Consider the following 23,479-nt stretch of genomic DNA (forward strand, 5'->3'; position numbering starts at 1 on the left):
AACACACACAAAGCACATAATAATAAAAACACGAGCAAAAGCGAAGCAACAGCTGCTTCCAGAAAGACATTCCAAAGGCTGTTTATAAGTCTATATTTTATTGCACAGCTCCTCCTCCCAAGGCAGAAATTTCAGAATTTCATTTTTCCTTATCTTTGCGCCCAGCCTTGTCTGGGCACCCAAAAAGAAAAGGTGGCAGCCTTCCTCTGGTCTTCCTTCCTTTTGTGTGTGTGTGGGGGGGCGGGAGGTGCACATTTTTCCGGCGCTCTGAAGCAACCCACCAAACTCCCGCCAGAGCACTAGACTGAAAAAGGAGTGTTTCGGTCCAGCATTCTGGCATAAGCCAGAGTGCCAGACCAAGAACGCTGGACATTCTGGCATCGCTTCAGAAGCCGGGTTTGGCTTCTGTAATTCCAGAATGTCCCACTTAAAACGGGGCAGTTGAGTGGTAGTCAGAATCTCCTTTCTTGCAATTTGAAGCCATGTGAGTCCTGCCCTCCAGAGCAGCGGAAAACAAGACTGTTCCTGTAGTGATCAGGTGGGATTACTTAGAGGAATTATAAAAAATATGGAGCAAGCCATTTGTGTCAGCAGTGAAAGCATTGCATTGACTGGGTTTGATTCATGGACCATAATTTCTGATCAAATCCCACAAGCCTCTGCACCTCTGCCATTTGCTATTTCTCTGCCTGACAGGCACGTATCAACATTCTGAAACACAGGCCAGTTGTCCACCAGGCATCCTGGACCATAAGGATAGCAGGTAGCTTATTTTATGTACCTTTCCTTGGTTTTGTTAATCTTAGGGCCAGGAAATAGGTATCTTTATCGCCTCCTATGTGAAACTATCTTTCCTTGCCATCCTTCCTCTCATTTTTACTGCTTGTTTATGACCTCCAGGGATGCATTCCTCCTTTTAGTCCTGTTTTATTTACCCCAGAATGTATGCATGCTCAAATTAGCTCTTTGTAGTTTTAACTTTAACTTTGTCCCCACGTGGGGTTTTTTTAAAATGCTGTAGCAGGAAACACCCCCCCCCAATCATTCAGTTTGTACCAACTCCACGCACACTCACACTCACACACTACATACACTACCCTTCTGTTATAAATTCATAGAAAATCAACCATACATCGGATTTGCACTGTTCCACTTTTATTTTACTCCATGAAGGAAGGACTACAAAATGGGGAAGGTTTGATACAGGGCAGCCATAATCCCTTCAGCATCCCAGCACACCCACAGGAGCCCTGCCCAGTTGCTATGCCAACCCTGATGGTCCCAGACAGAAGACCATCAAGGTCACAAAGAACTTGCATATGGGAGTGGATTCAGCACGGACTGGAACAAAGGACAATGATCAGATCTTCCCTCAGGGGGCAGGAAACTGCAAACTCCCCTCTGTCACCTGGAAAGTACTCATGGGGAGGGGGAAAGGGGGAACCAGCCAGGTGACCGGACACTCAGGTTACCACCACAACTCCTCCCTCAACCCCTCCTTTCTGTGATGTATGTATCTGAGGGGTGGTCTTAGGTTACACCCCTTCTGTATGTATGATGTATGTATGATGTTTCTGGGGGTGGGCTTGATCTACAGGATGGGAATTTCAAAAGTCTTTATAAGCCCTTGCACAGCATTTTTTCTGGGTCCTTCCTCTCTCCTGCAAGTGAGGAGAGCACCCTGTTGCAAGAGTTCAATCAAGGCCAAGCGTACAGGCTGCTGTTTTGGTCCAAGTTATCCTGGTTGGTGTCTTTGTTTTTGTCCAAGGGAGCCCTCAGATTTTTCCGGTAACAAGTCCAGCCCCGCTCCCCTCCCCAAACCAGGTGCACATGAACATAAGTTCAACCCCCTACACAAACACAGGTGCATTCACAACATTATGCCAAAATAAGGCGAGAAACCTCCATTTCCCTTGTAACCTGAAAACTGACCAATCAGGAGCCACTTCGTTTGGCAGCCGCCCAATCAGAAACAGCGCTGGCAGCCCCTTAAACTTCAAATCCCCTTAATGGACAATGGCCTTCATAAGAAGAGCTGCGTAAATAGCAGACAAACGCTGCAGCGCTCAGAAAAACCCTCTGCAAAGAGCAGGTCAACATCTCACCCATCAAAGAGCAGGGCTTAAAACAGAACCATTAAATCATAGAACTGTAGAGGTGGAAGGGACCCCGAGGGTCATCTAGTCCAACCTGGTGCAACCCGGGAATCTTTTGCTTTACAGAAAAGCTCAAGATACACGTTGATCTACCTACACTGAGTTGTTATCTCTGAGAAACGTAGAAAATAACGATATATTTACACGAATTCTTCAAACTTAGGCGACCCTTTAAAAATTAGCTGATGAAGGTACATCGAAACAGGGCCCTGTCCTGGTCTCTGATCCATAATTGTCTTCTGCTCAATGATTGAAACTAAGATCTTCACGTCGAACCTGACTATGGACTAACGTGAATTTTTCTCTACTCATAAACTCTTATCTCTAATTCTGTAACGAATTATTGTGTTATACATATCCTTATGAGTTTGAGTTTGTAATCCTTGTCAGAATACTTACTTTTGAATGGATTAGTTTTTGTTACTATTGACTATTGATTTGCGAATAGGGACCACTCCCACTACTGAAACTTATACTGGCCAGAGTTCTTGGTGTGCTTTTTACTTGGTATTTTTAATAACAAGAACTCCAACTTATTTAACGTCGTTCTCTACCGACTGAGCTTCCCCAGGTTTGTGGAAATCATCAGTTAAGTCAATAAAACCCTATTATATGAATGGAAAGCAATGGAAAAACACTGTAAATATCCAAGCAAAGTGTTTTATTTTGTACAGGAGGGTAAAACAAGAAATACAAAAGCATAAATAAAGTGTTTCTGAGCCGCAGTGCTGGGCAGAGCAGGGGTGGCCATGATCCCAGAAGCAGAAGAGCACCAACTCGGACCTTTTCCTCTCAGCTGTCAATGGGCCACCAGACCTGATAAAGGACAGACAGAACAATAATACTGTATACTCACAATATTGGCACAAGAGACTGGAGGAGCGGAACTGAGCTGACATAACTGTGATGCCAAAAGGAATGTAAAATATTTGCTCCGAGAGGAAAAGGCAGGCAATACACTGACAACTTGACTGACAGGTGACAGGTCATGACTCAAATGTCTGTCTGTCACTCCACCTGTTTTATGGCAGGGCATGAGATTTGAATGAAGCTTCTCTGAAATGAATTGTGGAGGGGAAATGTAAATTCTAAAAGGAGTTACATGCCTTTGTTTGGGGCTTATTCTTTCCTGGCTTAGAGGTTGAAAGCTTATCGCAACAATAAATAAGGGGCTTAATAGCTGCTTCTTGCTTTCCTGTACCTGGTCTCCTGATTTATCCTGACTGGGGAAAGGACCTCGCGGGGCGCCCTGCAACCAGGGATACCCAGATTTCAAGTCACCTTGGCAACCACAAAAGGACGATGGGGCTGAACAGCCCCTTTTTGCTTGCATTTATTTCTCTGACCTGCGTGAGGACCTCTGGGGATAACAGTACCCAGATTTCCACTCAAAACCAGGGTGCAAACTGGGAGTTGCCTCAGGGCATGCACAGAGTGCACACAATGGGTGGGCAAAGGGGGATGCTGAATTGTGGGCCGTCTCTCTCATCCCCCTTTGGCCTGAGACTCCTGGCACCCCCTGCCCTGCCTCCACCCGACCCAGGCATGTCCTGCATTGCTCCTGCCGTCAGAGAAGAGTCCTCAAGCCCCTTGGGAAAACAGATCCCCAAGCCCAGCATAAAGGTAAAGGGACCCCCGACCATTAGGTCCAGTCGTGGCCGACTCTGGGGTTGCGGCGCTCATCTCGCTTTATTGGCTGAGGGAGCCGGCGTACAGCTTCCAGGTCATGTGACCAGCAGGACTGAGCCGCTTCTGGCGAACCAGAGCAGCGCATGGAAACACCGTTTACCTTCCCGCCGGAGTGGTACCTATTTATCTACTTGCACTTTGATGTGCTTTCGAACTGCTAGGTTGGCAGTAAGTCCAGCTTACCCTCCCTCTTTTTCCTGGCCAAAGAGCAGGGCCCCTGTTAAGGGAAAATCTAGGTGCGAGGCTGCTCAGTCCCCCAGCTCATCGGGCAGAGCCCGTGGGTCCCTGCGGAATAAAGGAAGGAGTCCAGCCAACCGGAGCAAATAGCTGTAGACCAAAGTTTATTGCAGCGGGTGCGCTCCCGTCGTTCGGTCCCAGCGCCTGCCAACCTAGCAGTTTGAAAGCACCCCCGGGTGCAAGTAGATAAATAGGGACTGCTTACCAGCGGGAAGGTAAACGGCGTTCCGTGTGCTGCGCTGGCTCGCCAGATGCAGCTTATCACGCTGCCCACGTGACCCGGAAGTGTCTCCGGACAGCGCTGGCTCCCGGCCTGTAGAGTGAGATGAGTGCACAACCCTAGAGTCTGGCAAGACTGGCCCGTACGGGCAGGGGTACCTTTACCTTTAATGCAAAAAGCATGAGGATCCATGAGGATCCGTGCTTCAAAACCACGTTTTTGGGCCACAGTATGGCCAGGCAGGCGTGGATCCGAGTTTTCTGTGGTGCAGGCTGTGCCCCTGGAAATAATGTGTGATTTGACTGTGATTTAGGTGTGGCCCAATGCAAAAAGCATGAGGATCCATGAGGATCTGTGCTTCGAAACCACGTTTTTGGGCCACGGTATGGCCAGGCAGGCGTGGATCCGTGATTTTTGTGGTGCAGGCTGTGCCCCTGGCTATGATGTGTAATTTGACGGTGACTTTGGACTGATCTAGTGCAAAAATCATGAGGATCCGTGCTTCAAAACCACGTTTTTGGGCCATGGTATGACCAGGAAGCCGCGGATCTGAGTTTTTTGCGGTGCAAGCTGTGCCCCTGGCTATGATGTGTGATTTGACGGTGACTTTGGGCTGATCTAGTGCAAAAAGTGTGAGGATCCATGAGGATCCGTGCTTCGAAACCACGTTTTTGGACCACGGTATGGCCAGGAAGCCGTGGATCCGTGATTTTGTGGTGGATGCTGTGCCCCTGGACATGATGTGTAATTTGACAGTGAGTTTGGGCTGATCTAATGCAAAAATCATGAGGATCCATGAGGATCCGTGATTTTTAACCATGTTTTTGCGCCATTGCAGCACCACAAAGCATTGATTTTGTTGGTTCTGCCTACAGACTAAGAAGTGGTCTACAGTATAATGGTGTTTTTATTTTGTTTCAATATAAAAATCATATGAATTCATGAGGATCCATGCCTCAGATCCATGTTTTTGTGGTGCTGCAGCGCGGCAAAGTGTTGGATCCACGTTTTTTATAGTCCAGTTTGTAGGCGTGCCTTCCAGGTGTGATTTGACACTGCATTTGTTGGAGTTATTTATAAAAAAGTGGAGGATCCATGAGGATCCATGTAGATCTGCCTTTTACGCAGACCCGATTGGTCTCAACTAGGGCCAGGGCCTTTTCAGTACTGGCCCCGATCTGGTGGAACGCTCTGTCACAAGAGACTAGGGCCCTGCAGGACTTGACATCTTTCCGCAGGGCCTGCAAGAGGGAGCTGTTCCACCAGGCCTTTGGCCAGGGCACAGTCTGACCCTTATGTTTTCCCTCCCCTTATGGTTTTGATCTATGGGCTGCTTTTAAAATGAGACTGCATTTTAAATTGCATCTTAACCTGTGTTTTAAATTGGTTTCCCTCACCCTGTTATGATTTTACTGGTGTTAGCCGCCCTGAGCCCGGCTCTGGCTGGGGAGGGTGGGGTATAAATAAAATTTATTCTTATTGTTATAATTAAGGTGCAAGCTCGGAAGGTGATTGCTTCGGGGCATGCACAGAGTGCACACGACGTGCACGGATGGGCAAGATGCTAAACCACAGACCAGCTCCCCCATGCCCTTTCGGCTAGAGGCTCCTGGCACACCCCTCACCCCGTTGCCCACCCATATTTACGTCCCCACCAACGCAGAGCTTTTTCCCTTGCAAGACTTGACCTCACGCCACCCGCGACCCTGCAAGGAATATTCCCGCAAACTCCACACCCGGAAAGGCTTCGTTTTAGTTGTGGCACAAAGGCAGGTGGAAACCAGGGTGCCACGTGCTTTCTTACCCTGCGCCTTTCCCACGGCAAATATCTAAACCCCGTGCAGAAAGGAAAAGGTCAAATTGCTCTGACTTCTCCGGGGTTTCCTTTCTACGGAACAGCCTTAGGCGAAAGTATAAAGGTAGCAGAATTTCTGAGAGATGCTATGAAACTACGTCGCTATAAAGACACTGTTTAACCTTATTGCCTTAGAATATCGTTTTATAAGCAGACTCCAGTTTTATGCCTTGACTTATATACTTTCGTGGACTCTCTGCATGCCAGTTAAGTAGATTGATTGATTGATTGATTGACTGATTATTGGAAACGGTGTGTACAGAAGGGGATGGGGGGAACAAAGACTCCCGCGTGTCTCCCCCCATCACAACCTTGTGTCCCCTGATGCTGCTTCGGGTCAGGATCGGGTCCGTCTAGGTGACGAGGAGCTGCTGGGAGGCCGGGAGGCCGCAGGATTCTTTATGGGCGTCAAAAAGCTCCTTCAGGGCCTTGACGTAGAGAGCGTGGAAGCTGTTCACCTCGTCCTCGGTGGGGCGCGGGCGGAGCGGGACCGGGATAGGCTTCCCCACTGCAGGAAGGAGAGGAAGCATGGGCAGTTGGGGGGTTTGCTCTGCCCCTCGTCCCCACCCATGGCAGCCAGGGCCTTCGCACCCCGTCAGCTTTGCACCCTGGCTTGGGATTCAGGGGTGGGTTAAGTGCAGGAACCCACGGGACCCCCGAGGGTCATCCAGCCCAACCCTCTGTAATGCAGGAATTCCTGAATGGTGGCCAACCAAGCTCTGCTTAGTAACCTCCAAGGATGAGGAGAAGGAAGTGTGTGTGTGTGTGTGTGTGTGTGCATGTGTGCAATCTCCGCTCCCTCCATAGCAAGCCTCATAAAACGAGCCTGCTCATTTGATTCCTGCAGAGGGGTTGGGCTTGATGACCCTTGGGGTTCCCATCCAACTCCACAGGTCTCCAATTCAGTTCTAGGAGGGGCGAAAGCACCAAAAGCTGCCATTTTGTACGATGCTGAAGAGTTTGTGGCTCTTTGCAAGCAGGTTGGTGAATTGGGATTTTGGGGTGCAGGGAGAAAGCTAAGGAAGGGATGGGGAGCCTGATTGGTCCTTACCCACCACCGTGAGGGGGGCAGCCATGGGCTGGATCCCCCAAGAGGTGCTGGAGAAGAGGCCCCTCCCGCTGAAGAGACAAGGGGCGAAGCCGATGAGCTGCTTGAAACCAAGCTGGAAGCGGCGAGCGAAGCTGCCCTCGGGGAAGCGGATCTGTCGGAAAATGTCATTCTCCCCGAAGGTGTAAACGGGCACCAGGTCAGCCCTGCAAGGAGGAAGAGAAGGAGGAAGGTGTGAGGAGACCCAGAGCGTGGGAAGTTAAGTCCTATTCCTTGCGGGGTGTTCAAGTATGGGGTTTTACGCTTTGTTATGTGAGCTGATTTACTTTCTGTTTTGAGAGAGGGAGAGACAGCATGTCACTGTGCTCTCCCGGGTCGTTGATTTATTTTGCTGCTGTACAATAAATCACTTCTTAGATTAGAAGGAGCTGCGTACAAGGGTTTCTCCGCATGCCTCAGATTTCTACACTCACACACGCTATCTGTTATACTCTGCTGAAGCCAGTAGGAGCAGAGCAACGCATTGGAAGAGTCAGCCGCCCAGGCGATTTGGCAGGCTCTTGAGAGGGTCCATCACAGAACCACAGCAGGAGCCAAAATCATTGTCACCAGAAGTTTGTTTGAGCTGAGGCTACGTCCGGGAGACAGCATCAGAGAACATGTGACAAAAATGGTGGCTGTGTTTAACCGACTGAGACAGTTAAACGTGAATTTTCCAGAAGATTTGAAAGTTCACATTCTTCTGAGCTCACTAGACAAGAGTTATGACAATTTGTGCCTAACTCTAGAAGGCATGCCCCCTGCCGACCTAACATTGCAGTTTGTCTCGGGTCGCCTATGCGATGAGGAGGAACATCGGCAGGGGGGGGCACGCTGGCCCAGGCAGTCCTGCTTCTAGGAGTGGGGGGGGCAGTGAAAGAGGACACTGTGAAGGCTTCTGCTACGAGACATTATTGTTGTGGCTCGGAAACCCACCTGCGTAAACGGTCCCAAGGAAGCTGCACAGAATGCATCCAAGGCCGTCATCATCTGCTGCCATCTAGTGGCCAAATAATTGTACTAATTTTTTTGTAATAGATGAAGATACAGCACAGTAGAAAAGGTTTGAGTAAAAACACAGTGGGGTGGAGCGTCCACTTATGGAACAGTGGAATTATTTGTTAGGAAGGTTACTGTGAAAATGTATGAAAAATGTAATGATAAATTATACAGCAAGGAAGGGCAGGGACCTTCCGTTCTCGCAATTGCTTCATTGGGGCAAAATCCACCAGGAAGCACTGCCATGCTCACGCAGCCCGAGATATTGCTGACCTGCGCCCAACCCCCCCGGACCCCCCCTTGCCCCCTTGGTGCCCCTACCCATGTTGCAGCGCCAGGCGCACGAAGCCCTTCCTCCCCTGAAGGCGGACGCGATGCTCTCCGGGGGCGCTGTCCAGGGACTCGGAGGCGCCCCCCACCACGATGGCCACCGCGTGCCCGGGGGGGCCACTCAGGAGGAAGTCCAGGGACCGTTTGTTGACTGGGACCATCCCTGGAAGTGGGAGAAAGCAAAGGTGTTTGTGAGTGTGAAACATTTCCAGGGGGGTTCCCTGCTTTGCAGAGGGTTGGACTAGAGGACCCTCGCGATTCTCCTCCAACTCTGAAATTCTGCGAGTCTATTAAAGCACAAAAGGGTCGCTGGCAAAGGATCAGCGTATCTGGAAGTGGTTGGAGGAGAGACGGTGGCTATCAGATTGAGGTTGAATCCTGACAAGACAGAAGTACTGTTTTGGGGGGCAAAGGGGGCGGGCAGGTGTGGGGGACTCCTTGGTCCTGAATGGGACAACTGTGGCCCCGAAGGACCAGGTGCGCAGCCTGGGAATCATTTTGGACTCTCAGCTGCCCATGGAGGCGCAGGTCAATTCTGTGTCCAGGGCAGCTTTCTACCAGCTCCATCTGGGATGCAGGATGAGACCCTCCCTGCCCGCAGGCTGCCTCGCCAGAGTGGTGCATGTTCTGGTTATCTCCCACCTGGACTACTTCAATATGCTCTATGTGGGGCTACCTTTGAAGGTGACCCGGAAACTACAACTAATGCAGAATGCAGCAGCCAGATTGCTGACTGGGAGACCACATAACACCGGTCCTGAAAGACCTACATTGGCTCCCAGTACGTTTCCGAGCACAATTCAAAGTGTTGGTGCTGACCTTGAAAGTTCTAAACGGGCTCAGCCCAGTAGACCTGAAGGAGCTTCTCCACCCCCATTATTCAGCCTGGATACTGAGGTCCAGAGCCAAGGGCCTTCTGGCGGTTCCCACCCTGCGAGAAGTGAAGCTACAGGGCAGAGGGCCTTCTCAGTAGTGGCGCCCACCCTGTGGAACGACCTCCCATCAGATGTCAAAGAGAAAAACAATTACTGTAGATTACGGTGTATTAGGCGACTGGGCAGCTGCCAATTTGGGGGGTTGACTTATATGGCCAGTCTTATATGGGACGTGGGTGGCGCTGTGGGTAAAAGCCTCAGTGCCTAGGGCTTGCCGATCGAAAGGTCGGCAGTTCGAATCTCCACGGCGGGGTGCGCTCCTGTTGTTCGGTCCCAGCGCCTGCCAACCTAGCAGTTCAAAAGCACCTCCGGGTGCAAGTAGATAAATAGGGACCGCTTACCAGCGGGAAGGTAAATGGCGTTCCGTGTGCTGCGCTGGCTTGCCAGAGCAGCTTCGTCACGCTGGCCACGTGACCCGGAAGTGTCTCCGGACAGCGCTGGCCCCCGGCCTCTTGAGTGAGATGGGCGCACAACCCTAGAGTCTGTCAAGACTGGCCCATACGGGCAGGGGTACCTTTACCTTTACTTATACGCGGCAACTTTGCTGGGCACCAACAGTGGGCGGTGGGCTCCACTCCACACCAGGAGGAAGCCGCCCAGCAAAACCGGCTTAGCATCGCTGGGCAGCTTCCTCCCGGCGCAGAGCCCGTTGCCCACTGCCGCTGCCCAGCGAACCCATACCCAGCGTATAAGACGACCTCTGACATTTTTGGGAATTTTCCAGGATTAAAAAGTCGTCTTATATGGTATCTACGGTATCTGACTTTTAGGAGACATCTGGAGGTTTAGGGAAGTTTTTAATGTTTGGTGTTTTATCGTGTCTTTAATATTCTGTTGGAAGCCACCCAGAGTGGCTGGGAAAACAAGAGTGGCTGGGTATAAACAAGAATAATTATCCTCCTCCTCATCACCATCATCATTTGCACAAACAAACGCCCCTTTTCATTTGCATAGGAGCAAAGAATGACAGGAAAAAGACATTCTTGCTGAGGGTGGGGTGGTTCCTTCCATTGGATGGGCCAGGCAGGGTTCTTGAAGATGGTCCTTAGGGGAGAGGCCACCCCACTTCCCCCCCCAACCATTCCTCTCTCTGTTGGCCTCACCTGAGCTCATCATGTAGTCCCGGTAGACGGGCACGCGAAAGAGCCCTGCAAGAAGGGCCAGGCTGGGGCGGAGGCCAGGGAAGGCGCGGGAGAAGCCCGTGGCCTCGGTACAGAAGACAGAAAAGGCCCCCGCGCAGATGATCCCGTGGGGGTGGGAGCCCAGGACGTAGTTCCGCGTCGGGGGCAGTTCGGCCGTTTTCACCAGCTGCAAGGCAAGAGGGGCAAGTCCTTTGGCATTTGGACCCCCACCTGAATGTCAGTGCGCAGATTCCATGGCCAGCAGCCTTTGATGGCTGCCACCTCCTCCTTCTCTGTGATCTGGTCTCCAGGGGTTCCAGAGACCCTGGGCATCCTTCGGAGGAAGGCAGACCTCCGGCGCCCTGCCAGCCCCCTTCTCACACCTGAATGTCACATTCAGAGGCGTGCCCTGCTTTCCATTGGTGGGCATGCGCAGATTCCATGGCCAGCAGCCTTTGACAACCACCACCTCCTCCTTGTCCGTGATCTGGTCTCCAGGGGTTCCAGAGACCCTGCCAGCCCCCTTCTCATACCTTGATGGGGAAATAATCCCGGTGGAGCTCCCAGACTCTCCAGCGCCTCACCCAGTCACTGCGGCGCCCACCTGCGAAGGCAAGGGTTCAGGCAGGGGACGGAGTTGGAAGGGGACCCCCAGGGGTCATCCAGCCCAACCCCCTGCAATGCAGGAATCACAGCTGAGGAATCCCTGGCAGGTGACCACCCGACCTCTGCTTAAAAATTCATTTATTTAGTTATGACTTACTGATGCTTAATTTTAGTGTTTATTATTGGATTCCAATGGATTATTGCATATTGCATTACTTGGTATAAATTATTTTAAAATTATTGTGACTTTTTATGTAGGATCTGATTGTTACTATTAATACTTGATGTTTTATTATTATTATTGTGTGTGTGTGTGTTGGAAGCCGCCCAGAGGGGCTGTGGCAGCCCAGCCAGATGGGCAGGGTATAAATAAAATTATAATCAATCAATCAATCAATCATGAGGAGCGAGATGATGCTTGGGGTCCCTTCCAACTCTGATTCTATGTTACATTTTTTTTTGGGGGGGGGAGGTTATTTTGATTCGTGTCAATTACAGGATTCCGTGTGTTTTTATAGCAACATTTAATAAATAATGATAAATACATGAATAAATGCGGCTGATTTTTCTGCCCTTCATACAGAGAGAGAGATATGAAATGCCTTCTGCCGTTGTGTCATTTATTGGAACCTGTCTTGGAAAATAGATAACAGTAAATAGCAGTGAGGAAAACAGGTCTGGGATGGTTGCAAGCTGCCCCAGATGAAGGGGGTGAGCTGGAGGAGGCGGGGCAGGGCGAGGCAGCAGCTCCAGCTATGTGGGTCTGGGTGTGGGGCTCAGCACCCTTCTCAGACAAGGAGAGGCGCCTTTCACCTGACCTCCAGGTAGGGTTGGGGGCAGTGCCAGATTTACCTATAAGAAGCTAAACAAGCTCTAGCTTAGGGCCCCACTCCCTTGGGGGCCCCAAAGAAATTTAAACCTGGATGTACATTTCCGAAATATAAGATAAAAAACATAAAATAAAACCTATCTACAGCAACAGTGTTTTGTGTTGTGTAGGCTCCTGTGATGTAAGTCACGGGCCCCGCCTGCTAGCCTGTTCCCTAAAATAACCCTGGTTTGCTCATTTCTATATATAGGGTACCTACGATCTGCATCTGGGATGCGGGTGGCGCTGTGGGTTAAACCACAGAGCCTAGGACTTGCCGATCAGAAGGTCGGCGGTTCGAATCCCCACGACGGGGTGAGCTCCCGTTGCTCGGTCCCTGCTCCTGCCAACCTAGCAGTTCAAAAGCACATCAAAGGGCAAGTAGATAAATAGGTACCGCTCCGGCGGGAAGGTAAACGGCATTTGCGTGCGCTGCTCTGGTTCGCCAGAAGCGGCTTAGTCCTGCTGGCCACATGACCCGAAAACTGTACACCGGCTCCCTCAGCCAGTAAACCGAGATGAGCGCCGCAACCCCAGAGTCGGCCACAACGGGACCTTATGGTCAGGGGTCCCTTTACCTTTACCTTACGATCTGCATGGACTGGTTGCATGGCTTGAGATACCCATGAGGTCCATCAATTCCCATATAGCAGTGACAATTTGTTGTGGACAAAGGACAGCTGGACATATAAAGGGCCCCATCACCTTCAGTAGCTTATCCGGCCCTGGTTGGGGGGAATCGAACTCACCTCTCTGTGGCGTATCCCAGTCGAAGATCCACCAGGCGCAATACAGGACGCTGATAGGCCAGAAGGAGGTGAAGAGCAGGTAGACCAGGAGAACGGAGAAGAAGGCACCTGGGGGGGGGGGGAGAGAGGGAAGAAGTCCTGGAGATTCTGTGGAATCTTGTTTTTATGTTGTATGCTGGATATGTGATTGCCAAATTCTGATTTGAAAAACCAAATAAATATTTTAAAAAACAACAACAACAAATATGAAACCAATATCACAATGTGGACATCAAACTGGTTGTGGATGATATATCAATATCTTGTGTCCCCCATACAGGGCAGTTTTCCTTTTATTACAGGGGCCTGGCCTGCCAGAGGACCTCCCAAGGGCCATGGCCCCAGGAAGAGAAGGAGGCCAAGCTGCCCCTCTTCCCTGAGCACCCCCTGCCCCTCCCTCCCTCCCTCCCACCCCAGATCCCAACTTACCAAAGAAGAGGAAGGTGAGGACCAACTGGAAGACGCTAAGGGCCTCCAGGTGTTTCTTCAGAGCCATCTTCTGACCCTGGGTCTCAGGAAAAGATCCTGGGGAGAAAATCCACAAGGGGGGGGAGTTGTGGGGGGCGGGATGTGCAGCAGGACTCCAGCCAGGAGGGGCCCCTGCCTTGGCAGAAGGGAGAAGACGCAGGTGTGTTCAGCACAGGTGGCCTCTGACCTGCATCCCAAAGCCCAGCTGCTCCCCTTCAGCCGTGCCCTCGGGAGGGGGGCAGCGTGTGGGGCAGGAGGGGGAGGAAAGAGGCTCACGTCCTATCCGTGGCTGCAATGCACAGGTCTCTCTCTGCCACCTGCACTTTGGTAGCCAGGTGAGTTGGCAATGAGGATGCTGCTGGCACCCAGGTGAGGCAAAGGGGACCTGGCTGAGCTCTCCTCCAAAAGGAGACAAGAGGTGTCAGATTCCTTTCTTTTGACTCCTAGCCCTGCCTGTCACCTGCCTTGCTGGCCCTCGGCTCCCTCCCCTTGGCCCTCATCCCAGGGCTGCCCTGCCCTCTTGGCCCACAAGACAAAGGTTGGGGTGCCAGGATCGATTGCCCCATCTGCCTGCCTCCCTTCTCCAAACCACGGAGAACGGAGGAAGCTGTGCTCAAGGAGATCATCATCATCATCAAATTTTATTTATTTCCCACCCTCCCCAGCCAAAGCTGGGCTCAGAGCAGCATAAAATGCCATAAAAAGCAAGGAAGAACCGTTTTCAAAACAACAGATGCATTTCAAAAACAGTGGGACTTACGGTAGAACCATAAAGCAGTATAGTTGGAAGGGACCCCCAGGGGTCATCCAGCCCAACCCCTTGCAAGGCAGGCATCGCAGCTTTGGTGGCACTGTAGCTCTAGGGAAGAAAGAGTGCCTCTGAGCAGGTGAAGAGTGCTCTGAGGATCCGCAGCTGCAGCTGCCTCCCTTTCAAAGGGACCAAGCGCAGCTCCTCCTGATGGCCTTTAGGTGCCCCTGGAAGAAAGACAGGGTGAGAAATCACTAGGGTTTCTGAAGCACCCTGTGGGTGGGGGTGTTGGGTGCCGTTCAAAGGTGGCCCCCTCCTCCTCCTCCTCCTCCCTCTCCTGCCAGGCAGGGCAGTGAGGTCCAAGCTGACCTGACCCTGGAGGAGCAAAGGTAGAAATTACGCAAACCTTTCCTGGCAATGACATTGCTTCCGGCCTCAGGGCAGGGCAGCCTCTCTACAAATTAGCATTTATATATCCCAATACTTTCCTCCAGAAATCTGTAAGCATCAGACATTGCAAAAGCAGACACTTCAAAGAAGCATTCTCGTTTTGGCACCTCCAGCAAGACGTCTTGTAGATCATCCCGTTCTATACTGATGTATCGGAGCCCAATAGTATTTTTGGTTGTATAAGACGTAGTTTATAATCTAATGGCACATTAGAAAAGGATCTAGGAGTCTTGGTTGACCACAAACTTGACATGAGCCAACAGTGTGACGCAGCAGCTAAAAAAGCCAATGCAATTCTGGGCTGCATCAATAGGAGTATAGCATCTAGATCAAGGGAAGTAATAGTGCCACTGTATTCTGCTCTGGTCAGACCTCACCTGGAGTACTGTGTCCAGTTCTGGGCACCACAGTTCAAGAAGGACACTGACAAACTGGAACGTGTCCAGAGGAGGGCAACCAAAATGGTCAAAGGCCTGGAAACGATGCCTTATGAGGAACGGCTAAGGGAGCTGGGCATGTTTAGCCTGGAGAAGAGGAGGTTAAGGGGGGATATGATAGCCATGTTCAAATATATAAAAGGATGTCACCTAGAGGAGGGAGAAAGGTTGTTTTCTGCTGCTCCAGAGAAGCGGACATGGAGCAATGGATCCAAACGGCAAGAAAGAAGATTCCACCTAAACATTAGGAAGAACTTCCTGACAGTAAGAGCCATTCGACAGTGGAATTTGCTGCCAAGGAGTGTGGTGGAGTCTCCTTCTTTGGAGGTCTTTAAGCAGAGGCTGGACAACCATATGTCAGGAGTGCTCTGATGGTGTTTCCTGCTTGGCAGGGGGTTGGACTCGATGGCCCTTGGGGTCTCTTCCAACCCTATGATTCTATGATTCTATGATTAGCCACAGAAGGTAAAATACTAGTTTACGAAAATATATATATCAAAAAATCAAAACAATCCAATGAAAGCATGAACACCCACAATTAAAATCCACAAATAAACATCAGACGCATGGAAGGCATGGCAGGAAACTCTTAATCTCAAGGTCGCGGGTTCGAGCCCATGCTGGACCAAAGGTTCCTCTTTTTCATTTTTTCATTTTCAATTTTACAAAGAATCAAAATGCAAACATCATATTTCCTTTGACTCCCCCCCCCCCTTGTGGATCCTTAGGTTATAATTTTTGTTCTGCATCTCCCCACTGACTCCAGTTATTATAAGTCCTTACTCCAATCCATGATTCGAATTTTTACTACACGTTTTCTGTCAAACCTACAAAGGATTGTAGTTGTTTACAATAATTTTTTTCAAATGCATTTCTCCCCATTCTTTATTGAAATTTGATTCTTCCCTGCTCCTGATTCTTCCGACGAATCCTGCATTGCGGGGGGGGGGGTTGGACTAGATGACCCCCCGGGTTCCCTTCCAGCTCTACAATCCTATCAGTGTTCATAAGTTGCCGATATATAAAATGATAGAATAGCAGAGCTGGAAGGGGAGGGTCATTAGTCTACACCCCCCCCCCCGTGCAATGCAGGAATATTTGGCCCAGCGTGGGCTCGAACCCATAACCCAGGAATGGGGAGGTGGGTTGGCTGGGGGTGGAGAGAGAGAGGAATGAGACCCCAGCCAGGAAGAGCAGGGTTTTTAAGGAAGGGGGGGGGGAGGAGAGGGGGAAGACTGATTTCCACCTACCGTATTTTTCGCTCCATAAGACGCACTTTTTTCTTCCTAAAAAGTAAGGGGAAATGTCTGTGCATCTTATGGAGCGAATGCCTGGTCCCTGGAGCCAAATTGCCCAGGGGAAAAAAGCAGATCATGCTTCTTCTTTATTGGAAAGAGGGAAGTGGGCGTTGAAACAAATCCTCTGATCGGCAAGCGATCGGGAGCGAGATAAGGGGCGCTAGCGGAGGCTGCCTGGGAGGGGGGCGGTAAAAGCCCATGGATCCTCAGGATTTTAGCATTGGGTCACCCCAAATTCACCATTAGATCACATAGCATGTCCGTGGCTACAGCCTGCACCCAAAAAATCACGCACCCACTGTTTTGTGGGGCCGCAATGCGGCAAAAACGTGGTTACAAAGCACAGATCCACATGGATCCTCAGGATTTTTGCATTGGGTTGTAGCCTTTCAGGCCTTTCCCATGGGGGGGTGTGCATTGCTCCCGGGGGGGGGGGGGGAGAGGGAGGAGCCAAACAGACACTGAGAGTTGATTCAGAGAAGGAGCTTTATTTCTCCTCTCCAGAGTAGCAGAAAGGCACCTGTGTGATTGATTCACATTCAAGCACACCTGAAATCATTTTACATGCAGTTTATATCCCTTTTTCCAGGTCCCCTCTCTCCCCCTTTCCCAGGAATCCAGCCTCGTGAGCTTGCGTACGTATGTTGGCAGAAACAATCTCCATTCATGATCAATAGAATTGTTTCTATACTCCGGGCGCCATTCCCGAGGTCTGTGAGTCAGCGAGCCAAGAAAGTTGCGAGCCGGCTGCTAAGCTGGATGCGCTGCTGGCGGCTAGGTCATCTTTTACTGAGAAGAGGAGAAAGCTTAATTCATTTCAGCTACTTTGTGTTATGCTTTGTGTTATACAGCAGAGCTAATGCATTTTAGGTTTGCATCCCCAAAGAAAGAATTTGGGAAGTCTTGAGGCCTAGTTGGGGTGACCACACACTAATTGGGGTGACCACACAGTCATGATTTGGGTATCCTGTCCCTTCATTCCCCCTTTCGACTCGTCCCAAGGAGGCACTGGCTGATATTCTTGGGCTAGTGCTATAATCTGGGGCCGAACCATTCGTGACACCATTTTATGCATCATATTTTGCAAGCATTGCAATAAGCAAGGTACACAGGAGCAGAAAAGAAGCAAAATTATCAGTGGGCCTAGTAACATCATTAAAAGTCCTCTAAACCACCCCAGGTTTGGAGGCCAATCAGTCCACCAGGACATGTCCCATCTGTTCCAAGTAGGGACAGGGACATGGGCCACTTTTTCAATTTCTGCTGCCAAATTTCGAATAGCTTCAGCATGGTCAGAGATGTTAAAGCAACAGGCCTCCCCTGCCAAATTTGACGCAACACAAAATCCGCCCTGTCGCGCCAGGAGAAAGTCCAGCCCTAAGCGGAGCTGAAGGACTGCTGTGCGCGTCTCATCTAATTGGGTGGCGATTAACCGGAGGGCTGTGGCTGTGGCGACAATCTCTACTACCGCTTGGAGTCTTATTATGCGGTTTAAATTATAAATTGGCCCCTTGCCCCTGTGATTCCCCCCCCCCCCCCCGATTCCATGAGGCCGGATCGTAATGGGCCACTATCCTTTCTGGAGGCCACTGATCCTTACACAAATTTTGGGAGCTGCCTCCTGCAACTGCTACTAGGTCAACCGAGCGTCTCGGTTGCAGTGGCAATCAGCTCATCAATCCACATGGGAGGAATTAAAGAGGCTGGGAAGCACACTCCATGCCATCCCTTTGGCAGGATATGATAAGCCAGCTTTCCACACACCCAATGCACATCATGTCCTTGATCAGAGACACTGCCTCCCCCTTCTGAAGCCCTCGCCAAGTGTGTCAGGCACGTAGTTAGATTACAGCCAGAAAGAGTTCCTAGTGCGGACTCAGTCACGGTTGTCTGGGCTGGGAAGGTGCGATTACAACGGGGGTCCCCACATACGTCAGATTGTTACTGGCGCCCTCAGACTGGTTCACACAGAGCCATCCAGGAATTCGGTGAACCTGGAAAGGGATAGAATGGTTCCATAAAAAAGAATTGTTTCCCAGAGGGCAGAAGCCAAAAATTGGGGCCGTAACTGAGGACTCATTCCGAGGCACAGGGAGGGGGGGCATTCCTCCCAAAGCATCTGTGGGTCCCAGAGTGCAGACCGTGCAATTGGTTTGGTTTGCAGAATAAGCCCCCATTTCAGCCATTTATTATTCGTGCTGTGGGCACCCCACTCCCGCATTAGCTGCTTGGTCACCTGAAGGGGTGTGGTCACGCTGACGGCCAGAGGCAGTAAAAATACCACCATGGCCAAAGCCATAGTCACCCACAGCCCTGTCTGCACCACTTGGGCTCAGGGATCTATTTATCTATTACCTAGCAGGTTCTTTGGGCCAGAGGGAGGCTTTTGGTAATTCCTGGAGGCTCCGGGTGGAGCTCTACCAGGTGGCAAGATAACGAAATTCCCTGATTGAATGTCCCACACAAATGCCCTCCCCTGAAAGAGCGGCGTAGGTCTCATTCTTGCAGGAGCAACTGGGTGTTCCTTTGTGACTGGAAAGGTTTCAAAATCTCATGTTGGAGCATGATGTGAGCATGCCGCGTCCCTTCCAGAGTGAAACAGCACCTGAAAAAAAAAAAACTTTGACAAAGTTCCCATAAAATTTTCACTTGCTTTTAAAGAAGTTACTCTTCAGGTCTTTGCTTAGAGGATCACTTTGCTTAGAGGACCACGCTGGGTTCCCTTTGCTCTCAAGGCTAAGGTGGACGAAGAACTGGACAAGCTGATCGCCCAAGGAGTTTTGGAGCCGGTTGACCACGCCAAGTGGGAAACCCCGTCGTCACGCCTGTCAAGCCGGACAGGTCGGTGAGAATCTGCGCTGACTACAAGTGCACAATCAACAAGGCACTTCAGCAGCACGCTTATCCGGTTCCTGTTGTCCAACACCTGCTGCATTCCCTGGGTGAGGGTAAGGTCTTTGCTAAGCTGGACCTTGCCCAAGCCTATCAACAACTGCCCGTTGATGATGCCACTGCTGAAGCCCAGACGATCGTCACCCACCGAGGGGCATTCCGTTGCCGCCGTTTGCAGTTCGGGGTGAGTGTGGCTCCTGGCATCTTCCAAAGCCTTATGGAGCGTCTCCTGCAAGGGCTTCCGGGCGTGGTACCATATTTTGATGACGTCTTGGTGTCCGCAGACTCACACCAGCAGCTGTTCGAGCACCTCCGCACTGTGCTGACCAGGTTCCAGGAGGTCGGGCTCAAGGTAAAGAGGGAGAAGTGCCAGATCGCCGTTCCACAGGTGGAGCTCCTGGGCTATCTTATCGACGCCTCCGGCCTTCACCCGACCACATCCAAGATCCACGGTATCCAGCAGGCCCCCATCCCAAAGAACAAGACGGAGTTGCAGGCGTTCCTGGGACTGCTGAACTTTTATAACATGTTCCTGCCCCACAAAGCCACGGTGGCTGAGCCTCTTCACCGACTCCTCAGCACAAAGACACCTTGGTCCTGGGGTCATCGGGAGACGGCTGCCTTCAACGCGGTCAAGGTTCTCCTTTCATCGGACAGTGTGCAGGTAGAGTACAGTGAATCCAGGCCGCTGGTCCTTGCCTGCGACGCCTCACCTTTTGGCATCAGCGCTGTCCTTAGTCACCGTTTTCCAGACGGAAGAGAAGCACCGCTCGCCTACTTTTCCAGGACGCTATCTCAGGTGGAACGGAATTACAGCCAGCGTGACAAGGAGGCCCTGGCACTTGTGGCTGGAGTGAAGAGGTTCCATGAATACCTCTATGGCAGGACTTTTGACCTCATCACCGATCACAAGCCGCTCCTGGGCCTCCTCGCCGGTGATTGTCCAACTCCACCGGTCCTCTCGTCGCGCATGCTGCGATGGACTGTTTTCCTGGCTGCCTACCACTACCGGCTCGTCCATCGCCCAGGGAAATCGATGGGCCATGCCGACGCCCTCAGCCGTTGCCCTCTTCCAGTGTTTGTGGAAGACCCGGCTCCAGCTTCATTGCTCCTCCTGATTGAGGATCTTCCGGCAGCGCCTGTATCGGCTGCCACTGTGGCCTCCGCATCTGCCCAGGATCGCACCATCAGCCGTGTGCTCAACTGGGTGTGGAGGGGGTGGCCACAAGGGCCTTTTGCATCGGAGTTCCAGCCCTTCGCAACCAGACAACATGAACTCTCGCTCATCGCGGCTGTCTGCTGTGGGGAGACCGTGTCGTGATTCCCCAAAGACTCCGTCAACGCGTCCTGGAGGCTCTGCACGTTGGCCACCCGGGAATCATCAAAATGAAAGCGTTGGCTCGGTGTTACGTCTGGTGGCCTAACATGGATGATGCCATCACTGCCTGGGTGTCCGCCTGTCAAGCGTGCCAAGAATCGAGGCCTGCTAAGGGACATACCTGGGAGACGCCCAAGACACTCTGCCCAAGACATGGCTGGAGGTGGCCCTGATGCCCTCCACCACTACCGAGGCCGTCATCCAGGTGCTGCGAGGCCTCTTTGCGACGCATGGGTGTCCTGATGTCCTTGTCTCCGACAACGGACCGCAGTTCACGTCAGGCACTTTTGAGCGGTATCTTTTGGGACTGGGCATCCGCCATGCCCTAACGGCACCATTTCATCCATCCAGCAACGGGCAAGCGGAGAGAATGGTGCGCTCGGCAAAAGAGGCACTGGCGCGCCTGGACCGGGGAGACTGGCACGAGCGGGTCGCCGAATAATTGTTCGTACAACACATCACCCCTCATGCGGCCACAGGGCGGAGTCCTGCTGAACTGCTTATGGGCCACCGCCTCAGGTCACTGCTCGACCGGCTGCACCCGGACTTTGCCGTGGCCGAACCCCCAGGCTGTGCCAACGCGCCACGGTCATTTGTTCCAGGAAACCAGGTCTTTGCCCGGAACTTTGTGGGGGACATTCCTTGGGTGCCAGCCACAGTAGTGGGAGTCACTGGACCTCGCTCGTATCAGGTGGCACTCGAAGACAGACGCTTGTGGCGCTGGCACATAGATCAGCTTAGGCGCAGGGTTGGGGACTTGGACACTACCGTGGTGCCCCCAACTGCGCTCGTGGCTCCGGAACAGACACTTACAGATGGCGAGGCTCCACCTACACCTCTCTCGCAGAATGCGGGCGTGGAGCCGAACCAAGCCACTTCAGAGGGTCTGCCAGACTTACCACAGAACCAGACCACTGCTGTGCCTGACATTCTGCCAACTCCACTTGCGGAGGTTCCACCCACAGCAGCGGATCCAGGGGACTTGGTTTCAACGCCACCTAGGGTCGCGCCACAGCCTCAGCAAGAATCGGGCAGCCCACCGGACCAGGGTACCGCTCCCCAGCAGTCTGGCAGAGTTTCCAAGTGCCCAACTTATTTAAAGGACTATGTTGTTGGACATGTATCACTGTTGGTCTAAGTATGGGAAATGTAACCGATATGCTTTTGTGCCTAATTGAACCATTACGTAGAATCATAGAATCATAGAGTTGGAAGAGACCACAAGGGCCATCGAGTCCAACCCCCTGCCAAGCAGGAAACACCATCAGAGCACTCCTGACATATGGTTGTCAAGCCTCTGCTTAAAGACCTCCAAAGAAGGAGACTCCACCACACTCCTTGGCAGCAAATTCCACTGTCGAACCGCTCTTACTGTCAGGAAGTTCTTCCTCATGTTTAGGTGGAATCTTCTTTCTTGTAGTTTGGATCCATTGCTCCGTGCCCGCTTCTCTGGAGCAGCAGAAAACAACCTTTCTCCCTCCTCTATGTGACATCCTTTTCTATATTTGAACATGGCTATCATATCACCCCTTAACCTCCTCTTCTCCAGGCTAAACATGCCCAGCTCCCTTAGCCGTTCCTCATAAGGCATCGTTTCCAGGCCTTTGACCATTTTGGTTGCCCTCCTCTGGACACGTTCCAGTTTGTCAGTGTCCTTCTTGAACTGTGGTGCCCAGAACTGGACACAGTACTCCAGGTGAGGTCTGACCAGAGCAGAATACAGTGGCACTATTACTTCCCTTGATCTAGATGCTATACTCCTATTGATGCAGCCCAGAATTGCATTGGCTTTTTTAGCTGCTGCGTCACACTGTTGGCTCATGTCAAGTTTGTGTAGTTCTGTATATAAGGAAACCATTACGATTGTAACTAACGCCTTATCTCGGTGGGGAGGGGTGTTATGTACTGAAGTTCTCACCCTGGGCCAGCAGGGGTATACTGTAGATAGTTATGCAAATGAAGGATCGAAAGTGACGTTCAGTGATTGGATAGTTTTAGAAAGTTGCTACAGTAACGTTGTACTGGAGCTCTATATAAGCAGGCTGACTGAGCTCTTCAGTTCTGTTCTGTTCCAGCTTACAAATAAAGAGCTGCTTTGGAAGAATCGCTGTGTCGTCTGATATGTTCGCCCCCAACTTAACAGATTCAGCACGGACTGGAACAAAGGACAATGATCAGCTCTTCCCTCTGGGGGCAGGAAACTGCAAACCCCCCTCTGTCACCTGGAAAGTACTCCTGGGGAGGGGGGGAAAGGAGGAACCAGCCAGGTGACAGGACACTCAGGTTACCACCACAACTCCTACCTCAACCCCTCCTTTCTGTAATGTATGCATGATGTTTTTGGGGGTGGGCTTGATCTACAGGGTGGGAATTTCAAAAGTTTTTATAAGGTCTGGCACACCATTTTTCTGGGTCTTTCCTCTCTCCTGCGAGTGAGGGGAACACCCTGCTGCAACAGTTCAATAAAGGCCAAACCTACAGGCTGCTGATTTGCTCCAATTTACTCTGGTTGGTGTCTTTACTTTTTGTCCAAGGGAGCCCTCGGATTTTCCCGTTAACAATGCTCAGAGGAAATCTGATTGTTTCTTATGAACACTGTAAAGGGTTCTTTTGTTAATGAAACGGCCTGGACGAGGGGGTGGCGATACGCACTTCCTCCCAGAGTCTTGCTGGTCAAGCCTCATGTGTATTTTATTAATCAGAGTCCAATCCTTCCTTGCTTTTGGGAAGCAACATGTTCTCTCTTCCTTGAGATATCTGAAGATGGCTCTCTGATCTCCTCTCAGTCTCCTCTTTTCCAGGCTAAATATCCCCAACTCCTTCAACCGTTCCTCATCAGGCTTGGCTTCCAGACCCTTGATAATCTCAGTCACCCTCCCATTCCAGCTTGTCAATCTCCTTAAACCGTGGCACCCAC

General features: G+C 51.2%; 1 protein-coding gene and 2 long non-coding RNA genes across 4 annotated transcripts; 1 reads left to right on the plus strand and 2 right to left on the minus strand.

Annotated features, from left to right (window-relative positions):
- The first annotated feature begins 1,017 nt into the window (after positions 1–1,017).
- LOC310663269 lies at positions 1,018–23,061 on the plus strand. The gene is made up of 2 exons (XR_014504458.1): positions 1,018–1,451; positions 22,830–23,061. It is a non-coding gene; the product is annotated as an uncharacterized lncRNA (long non-coding RNA).
- On the minus strand, positions 2,801–13,571 carry LOC310663074 (2-acylglycerol O-acyltransferase 3-like). 2 transcript variants are annotated; one of them, XM_083410670.1, is made up of 9 exons: positions 13,547–13,571; positions 13,321–13,416; positions 12,853–12,960; positions 11,163–11,233; positions 10,612–10,816; positions 8,565–8,736; positions 7,209–7,411; positions 6,469–6,665; positions 2,801–2,972 (listed from the first exon to the last, which is right to left on the minus strand). In XM_083410670.1, the coding sequence occupies exons 2-8, from the start codon at positions 13,385–13,387 to the stop codon at positions 6,511–6,513; spliced, it is 981 nt and encodes a 326-aa protein (XP_083266796.1). In that variant the 5' UTR covers positions 13,388–13,416; positions 13,547–13,571; the 3' UTR covers positions 2,801–2,972; positions 6,469–6,510. The 2 variants fall into 2 exon arrangements, with proteins under 2 accessions (XP_083266796.1, XP_083266795.1); XM_083410669.1 differs by lacking the exon at positions 2,801–2,972 and having other exon boundaries at positions 6,297–6,665.
- On the minus strand, positions 11,542–12,720 carry LOC310663281. The gene is made up of 2 exons (XR_014504470.1): positions 12,688–12,720; positions 11,542–12,440 (listed from the first exon to the last, which is right to left on the minus strand). It is a non-coding gene; the product is annotated as an uncharacterized lncRNA (long non-coding RNA).
- Positions 23,062–23,479: the final 418 nt, after the last annotated feature.

The sequence above is a fragment of the Podarcis tiliguerta genome (genome assembly GCF_965153285.1).
Source record: "Podarcis tiliguerta genome assembly, chromosome: 13".
NCBI classification, from domain to species: domain Eukaryota; kingdom Metazoa; phylum Chordata; class Lepidosauria; order Squamata; family Lacertidae; genus Podarcis; species Podarcis tiliguerta.